This window comes from Onthophagus taurus, chromosome 6, assembly GCF_036711975.1.
Source record: "Onthophagus taurus isolate NC chromosome 6, IU_Otau_3.0, whole genome shotgun sequence".
NCBI classification, from domain to species: domain Eukaryota; kingdom Metazoa; phylum Arthropoda; class Insecta; order Coleoptera; family Scarabaeidae; genus Onthophagus; species Onthophagus taurus.
Genome location: NC_091971.1, coordinates 9,907,618 through 9,926,890, shown reverse-complemented (window position 1 = coordinate 9,926,890; position 19,273 = coordinate 9,907,618). Strand labels below are relative to the sequence as shown.

Below are 19,273 nucleotides of genomic sequence, written 5' to 3'. Positions count from 1 at the left end.
TATGTTGTTGTAATGGTCCAATGTAATCGACACCATTTACTCGGGCGATGATGCACAAGTTACATATTTATGTATCAAGGATAGGACTGGAAATGGTCCATCAAGTATTCATCAACGACGAATTATAAGTGATAGCCAATGTTGTTATTCTAGCTTGTCTTCATAAAATAGTTTAATTTGATCAAGTTTAAATGAAAAAGGTTCGATATGTATTTAAGTGCTACACCAGGTTAGACGAATTCAATTCAAAAGTTGATTCGGATCTACGATTTTTGATTAATAGCCATGTACCGAATTCAGTTACCGTAGCTAATTCTGTTTTTGAGTTATTGTATTTGCATGCATATGCATGTACAGCCATCATGCTAAAACAATCGAACTGAATCGAGAAGCCTACAAATCCGTATATACAGGATGCATCTAAATAACAAATCCACTATGAAGGAATTTGGAAGGATGAAATTTGGCAGATAACTGTTGCTAATGAAATGACCTTTTGATGACTTTTGTAATCCTAAAATGTTATTACAAGGGGATGAAAAAATCAACCCCTACAATACTTTGTATAAGACCTCTTAATGCGTCCACACTTTTCTATTTAAAAACTGAAATGAATAGAGAGCAACTTTTTTGTCTCTTGAAATTTTCTCCTAAATTGTTAGTTTGATCTGTTTTAAAAATTCGTATAAAATCCACTTCTTGGAATATGAGTATGAAAATTCCTCAAAGTGTTAATAAAAGTGTCCTCTTTCCAACGAACCAACCCCTTTTGAAAGTCAACTTTTAGTTTTTGAGAAAACAATATTTGAAGTTTTGTTAAAATTTTCGATGTTGCAATTTTCATCGATAATTTTCAAAATTCGCTATAAAATTAATTTCTTGAAGGATCCTTGTGGAAATATCACCAATTATTAATTAAAGTATCCTCTTTTTAATGCAACAAGCCGTCTTGAAAAATCACTTTTAGTTGTTGAGAAATAAATTTTTGAAATGGTCGACAATTTTTTCGAATTTTGCAATTTTCGCCGATTAAGTTTTAAAAATTCGTATAAAATCAACTTCTTGGAATATGAGTATGAAAATTCCCCAAAGTGTTAATAAAAGCGTCCTCTTTCCAACGAACCAACGCGTTTTAAAAAATAACTTTTAGTTTTTGAGAAAATAATATTTGAAGTTTTGAAAAAATTTTCGATGTTGCAATGTTGCAAAAAAGTTCATTTTGTAGCTTGTACCTACATCATTTCAGAAATATACCAGAAATTATAACCGTAATGGCTGAATAGATATGCCGGATAACCGGATATCCGGCCGAAGGGGATACCGAATATCCGGTATCCAGATTTTCGCAAAATCACCATATCCATCACAACTTGGAGGTTGAATATATTCGCTTTATATACTTCTTTTATGCGAAAAAGTAAATTTAAAGTAATTTTAAAAAAGCTGATTAATGAAACTACGTTTAAAATGAAGTCTATTAATTAAGCTTGTATAATCGTTGATCGATTACAGCTAAGCCTGAAAAGACAAAATCCTTCAAAATCATTGTTACAACAAAAAAGTTGATGAAGAACTTTTTTAAATCACCATGTTTTTCGCCATACGACAAAAAGACGTACGTCCACATTTTATTAGTGGGATAAAGACGGGTATGGGACTTTTCAGACACAACGGTAATAGCACAGTACACATTGCACGTGCCGTTCAGTTGCCGTCCTTGGCGTCTAGTATAAATGGCAAACGTGACATTCGACAAAAGCAGTACCCACGCAATCACATGATTAAATACGAGATTTTACACACAACGATTTTTAGTTTTACTAAAGGATTATCGTGTCAAAATTGATTAGATTTTAAAAAGAAATTATTGTTTGCGGCTGAGGATGTAGTACAAATTTATGGAACAAAACCCTGGTTGCTTTAAATAAAGAAATTAAATGAATGCCTAGATTTGCAATGTTTAATGTAATAACTGTAATAAGTACCACTTTAATAGTAACACTGGAAGTTATGCATGAAGTACATGTTTTGAATTTGTACATTGAGGCAGTGGTTAGGATAAGTATAAAAATACAGTGCAGAACATTCCAAATTATCTTACATTCTATGACAGAAACACAATTTTTAAAAATTTTGTGGTAGAGTAAATATATCAAGGTTGGGAATGAGTAGATTTGTGGCTACTGCGAATGTTGCAGTTACAATGTACCCTCTAACCATAATCTAAGAGCTCCAAGAATTTATTATCTTAGAACTCGTATGGTCTTCATTGCCAAATATTACACCAAACTCAAAAAAGTATGCTCATATTCGATTAGAGTAACATAACGTTTAGAACATGTTGGATTCAACATCGTAATTTGAGTCTGACTTAATCTATTAACAGAAATTCGTAGTAACTCAGATATTGAGTTGGATTAGACGTCATAAGTGTAAACTTTAGGAGTGGTTATCCCATTTATATTTCATAATTGAGCTTCCTTATCCCATCGAGATTTATTCATTCCAACAGGACTGTGTAAAAAACGTGATTTCTATCAAAATAAATAGCTAAAATGATTAATTGTTACTAAAAAATAAATTATCGTTAAACTAATAATAATAATGTTTAATATTCAAAGTGAGTGTGAAAATATATCAAAAACTTGGCCGATATCATCGCCCATTTCACGATAGTTATTACTTCGCAGAACATCTGTTACAACGACGCGTCGGTAATAACAACGGTCTGGTCGTAAATTGCGAGCAGAATCCATTCGTGATAATTTACAGTTTGCCTCGTATATCAAATAAGAAATTGTTTCCTTCGACGAATAAAAAAAAGAATAAAAGAAAAAAGAGAGGTATTAAAAATTACCTGTTGATTGCGTCAGTTGAGGTAGATATTTCTTCCAAAACGCGCATTGTTTTAATCTTGGTCCTCGACCGGTTGCCGTTGAGTTAACGTCCAACGTAAGATATTCCCTGCCAGAAATGGTGTGGGTTGGCCAAAAAGTCGGTGTCCAAACTCCGTTTGGTGATAAACTAGGGTTTCCGGTTTTAGCAAAATTTGCCCAATACCTCATGATTCTTTTACTTAAATCGACTTCTTGTGCCGTATAAATTTTTGTTGGATTTAATGGTTCGCCGAAGACATAATTGATTTCGTCCGCGTGCATAACTCCCGTCCATGATGGCCAAGGATTATTCACCGTTCTATGCTTATAGTAGTACATATAAACGTTGTTACCGGTTTCTGCATATCTGTATGCAAACTCGTTTACGTTGCATGTAAATTGGTAATCACCTACCATTTTGTCGAGTGCATCTCGATTGCTAATGGTGTCATCAGGATTTAACCAATCGGTGTATTCAAAAACGATTGCTTGTCGAGCTATTGGATTAAAATATGGGTTTAATTCAGCAACAGCTCGTATAAATTCTTGTCGGCTAACATAGACATTTTCTTCTTTACGAATTAATTCGGTTAGATAATATAAAATAAAATAGTAACCTTCTTCTGTATTAGATCCCATTAAGATATTTGTTTTCTTAAAATTTTTATTCAACATAGCTTTAACCGGGTGTTCATCTAAGAAAGCGCCATCTATAACGGGTACGAAAGGAAATTCGCATATTCCCAAAGTGCCCCATTCGTTATCAACCAGAAGCGCTGAATCTTTCTTTCTTAAGCACTCAATTACCGCTTGCAAATCGGATCTATCACTTGGACAGTTTACAGCTTCGGCTAATCTCAACCCTCTTAAGATACTTTCTTCTCTCGATATGATTGCCCAGGGAGCTGTCGCACTACCCGATTGCATTATCGCTTGGGAGAATAAATTTCGTGATAACGGCGAGAGAAGGTGTAAAGACACCGATACGGCACCGGCGGATTCACCGAATAAGGTAATATTATTCGGATTTCCTCCAAATAACGCTATATTATCGTGCACCCATTGAATTGCCATTAATTGATCGAACATTCCGGCATTTCCCGGAACATCAGCAGTACCAAAATATAAAAATCCTAAGGAAGCCACCCGATATTGTATCGTAACTAAAATAATATTTTCTTCGGCAACCATAATATTATGATCATAAACCTCTAAAGTACTCGTTCCCGAATAAAAACCTCCCCCGAAAATCCATAATAACACAGCTGCATTTGTTGGTCGAGGTTTAGGGACCACCACATTGATATATAAGCAATCTTCACTTCTTGGTGTGTTAGGATTCCACATGGTTGCACCGGGAAAGTCTCCGAAAACAGTATCGATTATTTGCATACAAGAATTCGGCAATGACGTAGTGTTCATAATGTTATCCCATTTTTCTATTGGTCTTGGATGACGAAATCTTAGGTTTGCTAATGGTTTTTGGGCGTATGGTATCCCTAACCACGCATCTACGGGTTTTCCCGTTGCTGCTGTTACTGTCATTCCTCGAATTTTACCCTTTTTAGTTTGAATTACTAAAGGATCATCTGTTGAATCTCTCCTTGAAAATTCTCGTTTCTCTTCTGGAGTTTCTCTTCTAAATTCTTCAGAATCTCGGTGAGGATCAAACGTATCTCTGGACATATGGAAAGGTTCCGCGTGAGATTCTTGAGGATGATGTCTACCCTTATGCGGATTCGGTTGGCAGGCCGGCAGGAGGAACCCCACCAGCAAGCACGTTGTCCACGGTGCTCTTTTCATGACTCTGCTCGGTTAGTCTTCTAGATCTAAACGAAAAAAATAAAAGAGAAAAAAACAACGTTTAGTCTAATGAAGTCACATTTCACAATTTCTACCCCTCGTTAGGCAATGCCTTCGAGGCACGGATAATTGGGCGCTTGCACCGACATGTTCTGATTGTGATTGCGACGTCGTAGTCGGGAACCAGGAACGGAACGGCATTGTCCTGCCGTGGAATAGCTAATGGATGGTTGCTATCTGGATCCATTCATGTGAGAACTAGGTTATTGCGTGGAATGCTCAGGAGAAAGGTTTCCTTCCTTTAGAAAATGACCATCATTTACAAGAGATAATAGGAATATTGATAGAAATTTTAAATTATTTAATCGAATTTAAATGAATATACAGTAAAACCTTGATATATCATCTCATTAATGTATCAATATATTTAAATATTAATATTAGCGCTCATAGATAGTATCCAAGTCGTGTTATTCCCCAAGTTGTCTATGCCATGTATAAATCAAGGACTGCAGCTCTAGTTTCAATTCTTATTAAAAGTAGAACCTACACTAGATCTAGAACTAGGAATATTCGGGTTTAGCCGTACGTCTCTTAAGATGGCTAAACCCGAATGATTCTAGTTCTAGGTCTAGTATTAGTTCTAGTGACAGTGCTAGGTACTGCTAATTGGTAATTAGATATCACTGTGCTGTATATTTTTATTGAAGTAAAACTAGAACTAACACTAAATCTAGAACTAGAAAGTTTCAACTAGAAGATTGGGATTCTTTTCAGACCGTGGAAAGTACGTGATTTAATCTGCGATTTGTAAAGGTTTTTTGCAAATGTTTTGTCGAGATGATCTTTGAGGTCTGTCATGACAGGAAATTAAATTATAAATTTGATATAAAAATCATTAGACAAGTATCAAACAAAACCCAATCCGTTTTTAATAATTTTCAACAACCTGGCAGAGCTAGAAACCTGTGCCCAATCATCTAGTTTTCTTCTCTTCGCATGTAATTCATCATCACATTCATTACTAACAGAACTGTCGCTGTTATCACTTTCGATTATTAATTAAAGTATCCCCTTCTTAATGCAAAAAGCCGTTTTGAAAAATCACTTTCAGTTCTTGAGAAATAAATTTTTGAAATGAACGACAATTTTTTCGAATTGTTTAATTTTCGCCGATTAAGTTTTAAAAATTCGTATAAAATCCAGTTCTTGAAGGATCCTTGTAGAAATTTCACGAATTATTAATTAAAGTATCCTCTTTTTAATGCAAAAAGCCGTTTTGAAAAATAACTTTTAGTTTTTGAGAAAACAACATTTGAAGTTTTGATAAAATTTTCGATGTTGCAATTTTCATCGATAATTTTCAAAATTCGCTATAAAATTCATTTTTTGAAGGACCCTTGTGGTAATATCACGAATTATTAATTAAAGTATCCTCTTTTTAATGCAAAAAGCCGTTTTGAAAAATAACTTTTAGTTTTTTAGAAAACAATATTTTAAGTTTTGATAAAATTTTCGATGTTGTAATTTTCATCTCTAAAGACGCACCCGAATGGTTCTAGTTCTAGATCTAGTGTTAGTTCTAGTTTTACACTACCATTGTTACTAGAACTAACAGTATAGAACTAGAATCATTCGGGTTTAGCCGTCTTAAGAGGCGCAAAACCCGAACGATTTTAGTTCTAACTGTTGTCTTAGTTGTATTAACAGTGCTAGTGTAAAAGTAGAACTAACACTAGACCTAGAACTAGAAACATTCGGGTTTAGCCGTCTTGAGAGACGTGCGGCTAAACCCGAATGATTCTAGTTCTAGGTATACTCTTAGTTCCAGTAACAATGCTAGTGTAAAACTAGAACTAATACTAGACCTAGAACTATAGTTCTAGTTCTAATTGTAATTGAACGCTGACGTCACGAACGGTCCTTTGAGCTGTGCACCTGTTCCCAGAATATAACAATCTTCTTAGATTCTACCATCCTTAGTATAAATATAAACCCACGTAGACTGAACGCAACAATATAGATAGTTGTTCAAATTTACGTGCATTAAAATGATTCATATAGAGGACTTTTGGCTATAATGGATACTCCCTTCTCCGTGTTAATCCGTTATATCAAGATTTTACTGTAATATGATTGAAATATAAAGTGGATTTCAAGGATTTAAAAAAACTAAAGAAATATCGAAACGAACTTTTGTTGATTCAATCTAAAAGTTTTAAGAAGTGATAAAGTAGTGGGAAACTTTTTAGATAGATCCACAACGAGTAGTTCAATTTTGTTGTTTCGGCACGTCGTCACACAAAGAGATGATACTCATAGTCTAACATACTTAAAGGATTATTATGCAAAACAGGCAATGGCCCTTTGAAATTCACGACACCCAACGTGCAAACGTGTCCGTGCACGACTAGCAAATACATATTGTCCTGCGGGCGCGTTATCAACTCGTCCCATGCGCCCCGAAACGAACGGGGTAATAAAACTCGTCGCAAATGTGCTTATCTAAAACGAACGTTCCGGATATAAAACGCAATTAGCCTTGTGCGCAGGATATGCAGAATTACAGTCGTTAGGCTGTTGACGCCAATGATCGACGCGTTTATTACCACGTGTCATACTCACGTAACAAATGTCAACAGGATGATTTGCCGCAGGGTGGCATTATTGCTCCTCCGTTTATTGTTTGCTTGTTTCCACCAAGATTTCGCAATCTAAGTTGAATACGAGGTTATGAGGTTACAAGGTTAACGTCATCCACTTCATAGCTTTTCTGAAAATAGATAGAAATTAAATTAATTATGCTCAAATCTATAATGATTCTAATTTTATTTCTTAGATAAATTGTTTGAGAAGATTGAATATAGTATTCTGTTTGTTAGTGTCAAGTAAAGGTTTGCAGAATTTGCATTCTACTTGTGACTATCTACAATTTCATGAAAGTGAGAAAGAGAGAGAAAGAGAATGGTTTCTGTAGGGTGGATAACGCGACAGGAACGTTGACCCAATAATTCAGTTGTAATTAAACTCGCATAAATTGAGAGAACCGTACACCGGCGACTCTGCAATTATTTATACCCTGCGCAACGTGTTCGGGACGTTCCGATCGGAAAAGGATGTCCAACCACCCTCCGGGAACCCCCTATAGCTTTGAATATGCCATGATCTCGCACGATTGGAATGCATCGAACTTCATAAAAATTGCCGGTCGTTATTCGTTATTGGCATTTTATGTTATATTTTCCAACCGTGGAATAATATTTTAAAAATTGTCACCTACACCGATTTGTATTGCAATTCGATTTCAAATTTTTTATTTAAACGCCCATATTTCATAATTATAGAATTTTTGATTGGATTGTTTCGTGATAATCTTTCTGGGACCAATTACTTGTCTAATTGTTCCGTTGGCGCAGTGCCCTCCCCCCATTGCGGAGGGTATGCGGGGGCCAAATGGGGGTCGTCGGTGACGCAATTAGGACACCAATGGCGCCGGTTACGGCAACATGGGATGAATAATTGCCGGTCAAATTAGTCGTTGCCGACGTCGTTGACTGAGGAACCGAGATAACGGAAAAGTTAGGGGTAAATAACCAACTTAAGTCGGCCCGTAATTAGTTCGGTTGCTGCCGTCGGGAAAATGCAAATTTCCGTCGCGAAAATTCACTTATCACTAACAGCCGTGTTTTACACGGAGAGCCTCTTCTTCTCTCGTCCGAAGAGAACGAGGCGGTTATTCAAATTAACTGCTAGACGTTAAAATCACCCCTATTTTACGTGACTGACCTGATTTTATTTATTTTTTACCTTAATTAACGTAAACAAGTTTATTTATTAATAACATTCTAAGTAATACCGACACATCAAAAACTATATCGACATAAACAAGCTTTATTTTCGGAATTTAATACAACAAATAATTCAATGATGTAAATGTAACAATGGAAACGGATTATTTGGTTCCAATAACTTCATAAATATCAAACAGTATAAATAAATTAATTAAAAACAACAAATTCAAAAGTAATACCAAGAGTTTGCCGATAGGAGACTACGACAAAGAAGATGTTAGATGAGATCTTGGTGAAACGTCTTCTCCTTTCCAAAGGGAACCAACAGGAAGAACTGATGAAATCTCGGATCGACCACAACAACACAATTAAAAATAGTCTATAAAGAAATTATGCAACCCTACTATCACAGAGACACAACAAGTGTGCCGTAAAAATAATTTGTTGCAAACCAAATCTTAAATTGATACACATCAGTAACATTACTCTGCATATCATCGCATATTATCGACAATAGCTGATAGTCTGTCAATAGCAGTCTGCCTTCAACCCACTCTAACCTTCACATCTCAATCATCTCAATTTCATAAACGACATTTATTTGTGATATGTTTGTGCCGATAACGCCTCAATTTTTGTTACTTTAAATCGCTAGATATTGAATTTTTTACTAAGGGCAGGGAAGGTGCCACTTACAAAACTAGTACATGATTAGAAGACATGTCTAATAATACTTCCTGTATTATTAATATAAAAATTTCTTTAATAAATTGTGCAACCCGAGAATTATTGACAACTCTTTTTGACATACTTGCGAGCACGACGAGGAATTAGTAAAACATGTTCTCTGCGAAAATACTTAAAGCTGTGTGCTGACAAACTGACGAAAGCTGGCAACATGAACAGTTCTTATAAGAATGAAGTATTTGTAGTAAATTGTGCTATCTTCTACAAAGAAAATAATTAAAAAAAAGAGAGAAAACTTAAATGAGATACTGGTAAATTAGGTTAATTTTAGGTCCATCAAATATTGTTGCTAAAAAGTACATACTCAATTTACTCCTTTTGGTATTGCAAAATCTCTTTAATAACAAAATTTGGTAATATTAGTGTTTTTCTATCATCGTAGGGTTTTGGGATAGCTGAAGAACATTCTCTGTCGAAAGAGAAGTTTTCTGCCTTTGTATCTTCTATATTAGGTACCATCAACATTAACAACTAGAAAAATATTGCTTATAAGATTACAACACCCGATTATCATAAGAATAACTATACCTACAATGTTGTGTTACAAGCATTAAGCTTATTCTGAATATTACTTCGTATACGTGGATGTTTCAGTAAAAGGGCGAGGTAGAAATGGAGGAATATTATATTAATAGCAGTAATGTAAATAACGCATTTGAAACATTTACACTTTCTACGTTAACTAACTTCTCGTGACAATAGAACATAACGTAGCCACTATACAGTGAATTTCACTTAAGATGCAATATACTAAAATATATTTCCATAGAAAACAGGGCGTACCTATTTACTTTATCCCACATAAAATGCATTATTAATTCTAGTTTTAATTGTTATTCAGCGTTAGATTGTGGTATATTTGTATTGAACGAAAAGTAGAACTAACACGACCTAGAACCAGAACCATTTGGATTTAGCTATAGGTCTCTTAAGACGGCTAAACCTGAATGTTTCTAGTTCTAGGTCAAATGTTAGTTCTAGTGACAGTGCTAGGTAGCGCTAATTAGCACTAGATATCACTGTGCTGCATATTTTTATTGAATTAAAACTAGAAGTACCAGTTTCGGATTTAGCCGTGCGTCCAAAGAACGAAGAATGTTTCTAGTTCTAGGTCTACTGTTAGTTCTAGTTTTGCGCTAGCACTATCACTAGAACTAACACAAGACCTAGAACTAGAATCATTCGGGTTTAGCCGTTTTGAGAGACGTGCAGCTAAATCCGAATGTTTCAAGATCTAGGTCTAGTATTAATTCTAGTGATAGTGCTAGTGCAAAACTAGAACTAACACTAGACCTAGAACTAGAAACATTCGGATTTAGCCACACGTCTCTCAAGACGGCTAAACAGGAATGATTCTAGTTCTAGGTCTTGTGTTAGTTCTAACGATAGTGCTAGTGCAAAATTAGAACTAACACTAGAACACAAGACCTAGAACTAGAAACATCCGTGTTTAACCGTGCGTCTCTTAAAACGGCCGAAAACTTTTTATCAAGCAAAACTTTTCCACCCATTGCCTGTACTATTAAGCTATGTTGCATTTTATGTGCGACAGTGCAAGTACACAGTAGTTTGGTAAGTATGGTTACTGCATTCATATATTACTATATGAAATTAAGTATAAAAATATTTAAACTATCAGATTTTTTCCATTTCATATAATTTCAGAAAACGTATAGATTTAATATAACTTAGTTATATTACACATTGTTGCGTCATTTTATGTACGAAGAAATATAAGTTTAATCTCATTACAGCATGGTCTACAAAAGCGTGATTCAAGTTCGTGATTCACTACTTAGGGAAATGCGAGTTAAGACTACAAGAAAATCGAGGACTCGTCTTTGAGCTACATTCTGGTCTTCGGAACTTTCTTCGACTGGTTTATGTGGCCGGAGGATATACAAGGACTAATGGGATTTATACTGTATCAATACAAGTATTAGAAGTGAATGAATCCAGACGAACAGATTTAACCTGATTTAAAGAAACTATCGGTTCAAAAGAATTCATTATCACCAAATTAAGCATAAAAAATGTGCTCAAAAATGAATTTTTAATCAAAATCTATAAGTTTATGGTAAATTCTTTAATATAATAATATAATGTTTCTCTGCCGGGATGAATTTTCTTTCTTTGTCGTTAGTAGCAATAAAACAATGTGTAATGAGTGCATCTTTATGCATATGAGGGAATCTCCTATATCTTTATTGATGCATAAGCTTTATTTACGCACATTTAAAGCAGATTTATTGAAAACACAGCCACAATTTTCGGTTTACGTCGACCTTATAACATAAATATGTCATCGTACACAATCAAAGCTCGCGTGACACATGTTCAATGCATGAACTGTTTGAAATATTGAAATAAAACTGCCACATAGCAAAATATCAACTATATCTATCAATTAAGGTGGATTTTTATATAGAATCGAGTTAAAAATTGTTTCTTTTGATCACAAACGTGTCAAATCAATAAACCGTGTAAAAACGAATACGTGAAAAACGCGGGATAGTTTAATTTATTTTTTATATACAATAACAAATTAGTTTTTTATACATATTTATATGGAAAATAAAAATTTTTTCCAAATTAGTTTATTTATTAACAAAATTATACTAAAGAAATTAAAAATTTTATGTGTGATATTCAGAACAGATTGTGAAAGGTTCTTATAAAGTAAATTCCTTCCGGATTGGGTAGGGCAATGTCGAGCCAATCCCGGAATACATTAAGATTCCATCGAGGGCAGGGCAAGGGTGCACCCAGGTCCGTTGACGGGCCAAACTGAATAATGTATGCAGGTTTTACGACGAGACTCCTCGAAGGCTGTACGTGAGACAGAAGATTAACCTCACGTGACCTAACAGACTTAATTTAAAATATAACTTAAAATAGCGGAAGAATCTAAAATGAGGCTTCATCCAGGCGCATCCACCATTTCTTTTTTACCAAATTTTTCAACTTAATAATTGATGTCTAATAAGTTCATGTTGTAATCAATAAATTTGTGCAAGTTTTCGATTCTCGCACGGTCTTGGCAATTTTTCAAACGACCGTTGCGAATTCTGCAGCAATTTCCTCCCTTACCCCGCTTAGGATTAACGTTTGGGAGTGGCAGCGTTGCTGTGGTATGCTCGGAAACTGTACTCGGAAATATTCAAAAGTTTTCAAGACATCCGGAACTTGCCTTTTATTTTCGTAAGAGATGCTTTTTACAGCTTATTTCTTCGTTCAAGTCTTTTTGCGTTATTCAATTTTTCACAAGAAATTTGTTTGAAAACGTTAAAATATGATTAAAAAAAAACTTTTAAAGTAAAATATGTAAACCTGTTAAAATCATTTTCGTCGCAGAATGCCAAAAATAGAAACAATCCTCGAAATAAAGTGACCCAAAATAGAATCCGACCGTGTCAAGTTTGCAATTAGCCCTGAATAATTTAATACACGTTCACCACCACTCTCCCCATCTCAACATTCCATCCTTTATTTTCATCCATTGTAAAGCGTTTTCGATAAAGATTTTTCGAACTATATTTTTTTCAACGAAAATTTTTTGTGAGTTCGAAACGGAAGCGGAGAATATGAGTCCAATAATGAAGATATCACGGTTGCCGGATTTCCGATTTAGTTGCAGCAGCCGATAGCGGAAAACGAGTTTAGAAAGGTTGCCATTGCCGACGACTCAATTCCGGTCTCGTAGATAAGCAACCCTTATCGGCCCTCGTCAGCCGGACTTTTCAGTTTGTCGCCAGCAGAATTTACCTCATCCCCAAAATCCATCCTGTTACAAAAAAAAAAACAATAAACTTGTACTAATAAATAATTGAATTGGAAGCGACGCGATAACGTTACACATAAATAACCGTAATTGAGTTGGAAAGCTAACTTTGGTATCGTTGGCTTCGTTTTTCAGTAAACGGATTCAACTTGCCTCGAGTGTGCTTTTAAGTAAATTAGTTGTATATCTTGAGTAGAACAGCTTTTAACAAGAAAAAAATAAAACAAATAAACGTTTTGGTTGTTTAAAAAATTATAAACGTGCAAACTTGGTATCTAAAAGTTTCATTTCAATTTCAGTGCATAACGTATTTTCAACGAAATCCATGACCACTTTAGATTTCTCATTTCCGGTTAAAATGCCGGTGGTTATTAAAACAAAAACGCGTTGAACACTTGACCCGCTTTTGTTTCCTTAAAAGCCGTCAATTGCTTTTTTTTCGTTGTTGCCTTCTTTTTCACCGAGGGATTTTTGAGTAGGATATTAGATTCGTTTCGCGATAATGAAAGAAAAAACAAAAAAAAATTGAAAACGAAAATGAAAAGCGTCAATGCGCCAGAATGTTAGAAGCGCAGAATAAGAGCTTTATTAAACCGGCAGTAGCGACGTTGCAGGTGTAATTTTGCATCGCAAGACCTTGTTTGCGACTCTGGTAATTTAGTAGGGTTCCGGGAATTATATCTTTGAAAACCGACCTTCTTTACTTCCGCTCGGGTCGGCCCGTTGACGCGCAGAAAATAAGGGGAAAAATGCAAGTTACGAAAATAAGTTACAAATCCCAAGGGGACGGGAAAAAATTTCGTAATTTAATATGCGCGTTTTTAATCACCGTTATTGCGTAAATAATACACGATTTAATCACGTAGCGTTAAAAATTTACCTTTACGTAATACAACACGATTTGCATTCGTCAATGAATAAATTATAACAAACACGCGACTGTGAATGGAACGTTTACGCACGTAAAATATGTATGAAGCGTGTTTATTACCTATTAAAAAAAAATCATGAAAAAAAAAATCGTGTTAATTTAATGTTGGTATTTTAATATGTTCAATGAAGTTTTAATTAATTATGAAATTAATCACAATTTTTTGTTATTAAAATAAACTACAACCAAGCAAACTAGAACTGAGTTAGTTCTAGTTTTAGTAAATAGAGCAGAGGTACTTGACATTATATTGAGCTCCACGATAACCTCCTAGGGATGAAATCGAACTGTATGTACCGTAATCCCCGTAGCACTGTGATCTGATTGAAATGGCCACGGAGCAGATCTCTGTAGCAATTCGTTCTGCCTATCACAGCAGCAGTCCATTGAAGGTGATAAGTAATAATCGGGGCACACCCTGATGGAACGAATCTCTTAGCTCCGAAAGACAAGAGGTCCGGAGGCTTTTTAACCGGGCCAAGACTTAAGGTGAATGGGAGAAATATAAACAAACTCTAACGAATTACACCAAAAACATACGTAAGGCAAAAAGAGAGTCTTGGAGGAGGTTCTGTGAGGGAGTGAAAGCACCCAGCAGAGCCATGTTAGAGCTTCTCATGCAGATTCACTTCCCAGGAAGCTTGATGATGAGGGCTGATAATGCCACAGCGAGCTATTCCTGCAAGGCAAAGCGCCCCTCAAATACGGATTGGAGTGTGGCTAGAAAAGTCGTTACTTGCACATCCGTGGATCAGGCGATTCAAACGTTTAAGCCGTTCAAATCGCCTGGAGAAGACAATATCTTTCCGGCTTTGTTACAGCAAGGAAGATCACTGTTGTTGCCAATTTTGGTAAAAATTTTCAGAGCGAGTGTCGCCTGGAAATATGTACCGGAAGAATAGACCTAGGTAAGGGTATCTTATATGCCCAAAGCAGGCCGTTCGGTCCCTACTAATAATGCTTTTCGACCCATCAGCCTAACGTCATTTCTGTTGAAAACCCTTGAAAAAGTTCTGGAACGGTATATCCGTACGGTGCCCTTGGTATCCGGTCCACTGAGCCGCCACCAGTATCCTTATCAAGCGGGAAAATCAGCAGAATTGCTAAGCTATGCACCTGTACTCGAGATATAGCAGCAGAAAATATCATGATTCTGTGGTAGCAATCCTTAGAGTGCAACGATATGGATAGCTGTCTGAATTTGAGTGGATTAAAATTATTCATATAATGGACTATTGGCTATAACGGACATTCTCTTCGCCGTATTAATCCAATATTATACCAAGGTTTTATTATACAGAGTGATTCACATAAGAACCGACACAGAGCAGGGACATGTAGAGGACAATAAATTAAGATGATTTAAAGTAACTTACCTCTATACTAAGTTGTACACCTAAGGAGTTATAACTTCAAGTTATGACTTCAAACTTGGCTCTTAAATTTTTAAAAAGTTCAATATCTTCGTAATAAATTAAGCTAGAAAAACCAAAGTTGGTATACGTTATGAGTGTACCAAGAGTATTAATTGGTAGCAAATTGAACTCAATTGAGGCATTTCAAAGTGTTGATTAAGGGTGATGGTATCTTAAATTTTGACAGATCTTTTTAACCTGTTGACGGATTTTATACATTACTACTTCATTTCATGTGGAATTTAATTCTAAAACTTTTTTTACTCTTAATATTTTTTAAAAAACTTTGTCGTTTTCATAAAAAACTTAAATAACTAAAGACACTTATTTCGTAATGTTACTTAAAATAAGCGAAAATTCAGTAGTCGGCTATGAAATTGTACGTCAAACTTGACAAATAGGTTATAAAATTATTTGACAACAAGGTTTTATAACCTATTTGTCAAGTTTGACGTACAATTTCACAGCCGACTACTGAATTTTCGATGATGTTAAGTAGCATTAACAAAATACGTGTCTTTAGTTATTTGAGTGTTTTATGAAAACGACAATGTTTTTTAAAAAATAATAAGAGTAAAAAAAGTTTTAGAATTAAATTCCACATGAAATGAGGCAATAATGTGTTAAATCCACTAAAAGGTTAAAAAAATCTGTCAAAATTTAGGAGACCATCACCCTTAATCAATCCTTTGAAATGCCATAATTGGTCTCAATTTGCTACCAATTAATACCTTCAGTACACTCATAACGTATACCAAATTTGGTTTTTCTAGCTTAATGTATTACGAAGATATTCAATGATTTAAAAATTTAAGACCCAACTTTGAAGGCCTATAACTCCTCAGGGGTACAATTTAGTATAGAGATAAATTGCGTTAAATCATCTTAATTTATTGTCCTCTACATGTCCCTGCTCTGTGTCGGTTGTTATGTGAATCACCCTGTATATAGATCTAAAATATATATTTTAAATAGAAAGAAATAGGAAAAGTTCTAGACCGTTTTTGTATATCATTACCCTCAAAAAGTTGGGGGAAAAGCGACCTACGTTCCATAAAATATTTTACAGGAAGGAACAACTCTGAAGTCGTTTCAGACTTAATGAGCCATGAAATATGACATATTTTTACGGTCGCGGACTAAAATTTCCTCCCCGAAGATTGATGAATCTCGAGTCAAACCTCACCTCTTGGGTATTAAATAATTTCAAGTTTCTCTTCCATCGATTGTCCTCGCCGCCGTTATTCGACGATTTATTTACCGAAGATGCAATTACGAACGATCTTGGAGTCATTCGCGCTCCCCTTTATTAAAATTAACCTAGCCGTAAACGCGAAAAGTAAACCGGCTTTTTGGGGACTTTTAACGCTCCCTTTCGCGTCGTACCCTTAAACCTCAGACGGGGTTTCGTGTCCTATCTCATCTTCGCGCGGCGGACTTGAAGCACCCGTTTTAAAGCTTCGTTCGACGTGAGCGGTATCTACGATCTAAAACGTTGAAAGCATCCTCGTCTTATCCCTGGAAGGAAATAAACGCTTTTGGCCGCCCTCAAAAATACGACCGGCAAAAAGGTCAGCTTAAATCGATCCGTAGTTTACTCTCTTATAATTACCGCAATCAACCGTATAGGGGCCAATTATTACTAGCGCAACGTAATCGATTGATGATTTTTTCTTTTTTTGGTGAAATAGAGATTTTTGAAAGAAAATTTAATTTCACCATTTTTATTTTCGAACATCCTATGCATCCATGAGAGCGGCAGTTTATTGGATTCGCCAGAACGGGAGCCTGCTGCTTTCATGCGAATTTCAAAATGGAAATGCGAGGCATTAAAATTCAACATATAAAGTCCATTGTTCGACTCAAAGCGACGGTTGGGGTTTTGTGTTTTATGGTACTCACCTAATAAAAATTGCCAAACAAAAAAAATATATATATATCATCACTCCATATTCTTTTATTTTCCCTCATATTGGCAAAATATAAAGATAAAATATTTAATCATAGGAAAATTCTTGGAAATTAACAAAAAATGTTAAAAATCAATATTTGACCCAAAAGCTCTGAAATTAGAAGTTAAGTAGAGAAAAGGACACCATAATTTGTTGATTTATCGGAAAATTCTGTTATTCCACTCATTCGCTGGGCAGTACATAATTGTAGACTTGACTTTGTCTTCATTTTCCTCAATGTGCCAAAACTACTTTCAATGGAAAAAGTGCTTGACGAAACTTTATCAAAAGATTATAAAAATAGTTATTGCTTCATCTGGCAGAAAAAATCAATTTCTTTGGAAACATCATAAAGGGTTTAATCGGTTGTTAGTTGCTTACCTTGCCTTGCTAATTTCTTGATGCACCGTTGCAAACTAAAGCGTTATATATCTATCTGCTTCCTGCGTGCTTCTCAACATCAAGAAAATTTATGCTAACACCTTGACGAAGCGCTTACTTTGCATTCATAACAAGATCTTCAAAGACCTTATATTTTTTTTGCAAGTTTCGTAATGAATTTTCTAAACTGAGCATTAATGACTAAATTCAGTTTGTGTGATTGTGTGTCGAAGAACATTGTCTCATTTTAAGTCTGTATGGCATAACCGATTTTTTTGCATTCATTATTTTACATCCAGCAAACTCAAAAACCACGAGTTTGTCCATGTCCAATCAAAAATTAGATAGTGCGTTTAGTTTGTAATGGATGAAATCCTAAGTAGTCTTCTTTGATCGAGTAGACATATTTTTGAAAATGTTAAAAATCGTTCCTAAAGACAAAATTAAACAAAAGGAATTATTAATTTTATTGCATCGCGCGCAAAAAGATCTTTTTACTAGTTGTACAAGTCTCTTTGCTTGCATTTATTTCTTCTGTTGCTGTATAAATATTGTGGCGCAGTTCGGCAAGATTTTCAATCGGATTTTAATACATTGTTTCTTTTATGCAATCCTAATAAAAGATCAAAGGGATTTAGGCCCAGAGAATGAGGAAGCCACATAATCGAACCAAGACGCCCAATCCATCTTTCGGGATACTCTGTATTCAATCCCGTACAGGACAAGCATAATGGCTGGGCAACCATCTTGTTGAAATCGCATTTCTCTCTAGATATTGAGTGGCACATCTTCTAACAACGTTGGTAAATTATTTTGGATGAAATACAAAAAAACATACGAATGTAAGAATTTTTTAAATAACGCGCTTTTTGCAGAAAAACAGGCAATAATATTTTTTAGAAAAAGAAAAATGGCAAGTGTTGTACCATTTTGGAAACTTGACTAAACAGGCAATCTTTTAAAATAACTTGCCAAGGGTGTTGTACTAGTCTTTTTTTTAGTAATCTTGTGTCAAACATAATAGACATAAATTTTTTCAACCTTAACTCAATTAAACTAATATGCTTTTCTGCAAAGCTAACGACTTTTGTTGTTTGATTTGTGACTTCTATAGTAGCATGGTTAATAAGGAATACATTATTAAAAAAAATACTATTAAATTGCGAACATTTCTGACCCTAGTATCTAAAGATTTGGCACATTTGTAACATTTTCAAAAATATGTCTATTACCACTTAACTAATTGTAAGAGACATGGAATTTTTGTCTTATTTTTATCAGAGCAGGTATGGGTTGGCCTCTCACCCAGTGCCCGCTTGATGTTGAGTTTCGGGACACCTGTATATATTTTCTATATATTCTGGATTAAGTGGAAGAGCAGTTTGTTAATAACCAAACTGAACCTTGTCCAGAAAATAAGTCTATTTTCTAAGAATGTATTCTTATTTTCTTTCTTTTTTGCGACGTATTAATAAAAGCATTATTATTATTATTATATTGTATGTGGTCTTCTCAAGGTCTTTGCATACCGTAAATTCAAGGTATTTTAACACAATAACTCTTGATTTAACTATTTGTATTCCAGAATACTTAGTT

At 34.9% G+C, this 19,273-nt stretch overlaps 1 protein-coding gene across 2 annotated transcripts in view; it reads right to left on the bottom strand.

Moving 5' to 3' along the window:
* The window catches only part of LOC111427713 (acetylcholinesterase-like), a 49,434-nt gene that overhangs the window by 6,484 nt on the left and 23,677 nt on the right, over window positions 1-19,273 (bottom strand). The window contains exons 1-3 of one of the 2 annotated variants that reach the window (XM_023062960.2): window positions 8,710-8,807; window positions 7,305-7,452; window positions 2,858-4,705 (exon numbers count right to left, since the gene is read on the bottom strand). In XM_023062960.2, the coding sequence (XP_022918728.1) occupies window positions 2,858-4,679 (1,822 nt within the window). In that variant the 5' untranslated portion in view covers window positions 4,680-4,705; window positions 7,305-7,452; window positions 8,710-8,807. Of the gene's footprint in view, window positions 1-2,857; window positions 4,706-7,304; window positions 7,453-8,709; window positions 8,808-19,273 lie in introns of those variants that run through there. The other variant, XM_071196349.1, reaches the window with a different exon arrangement.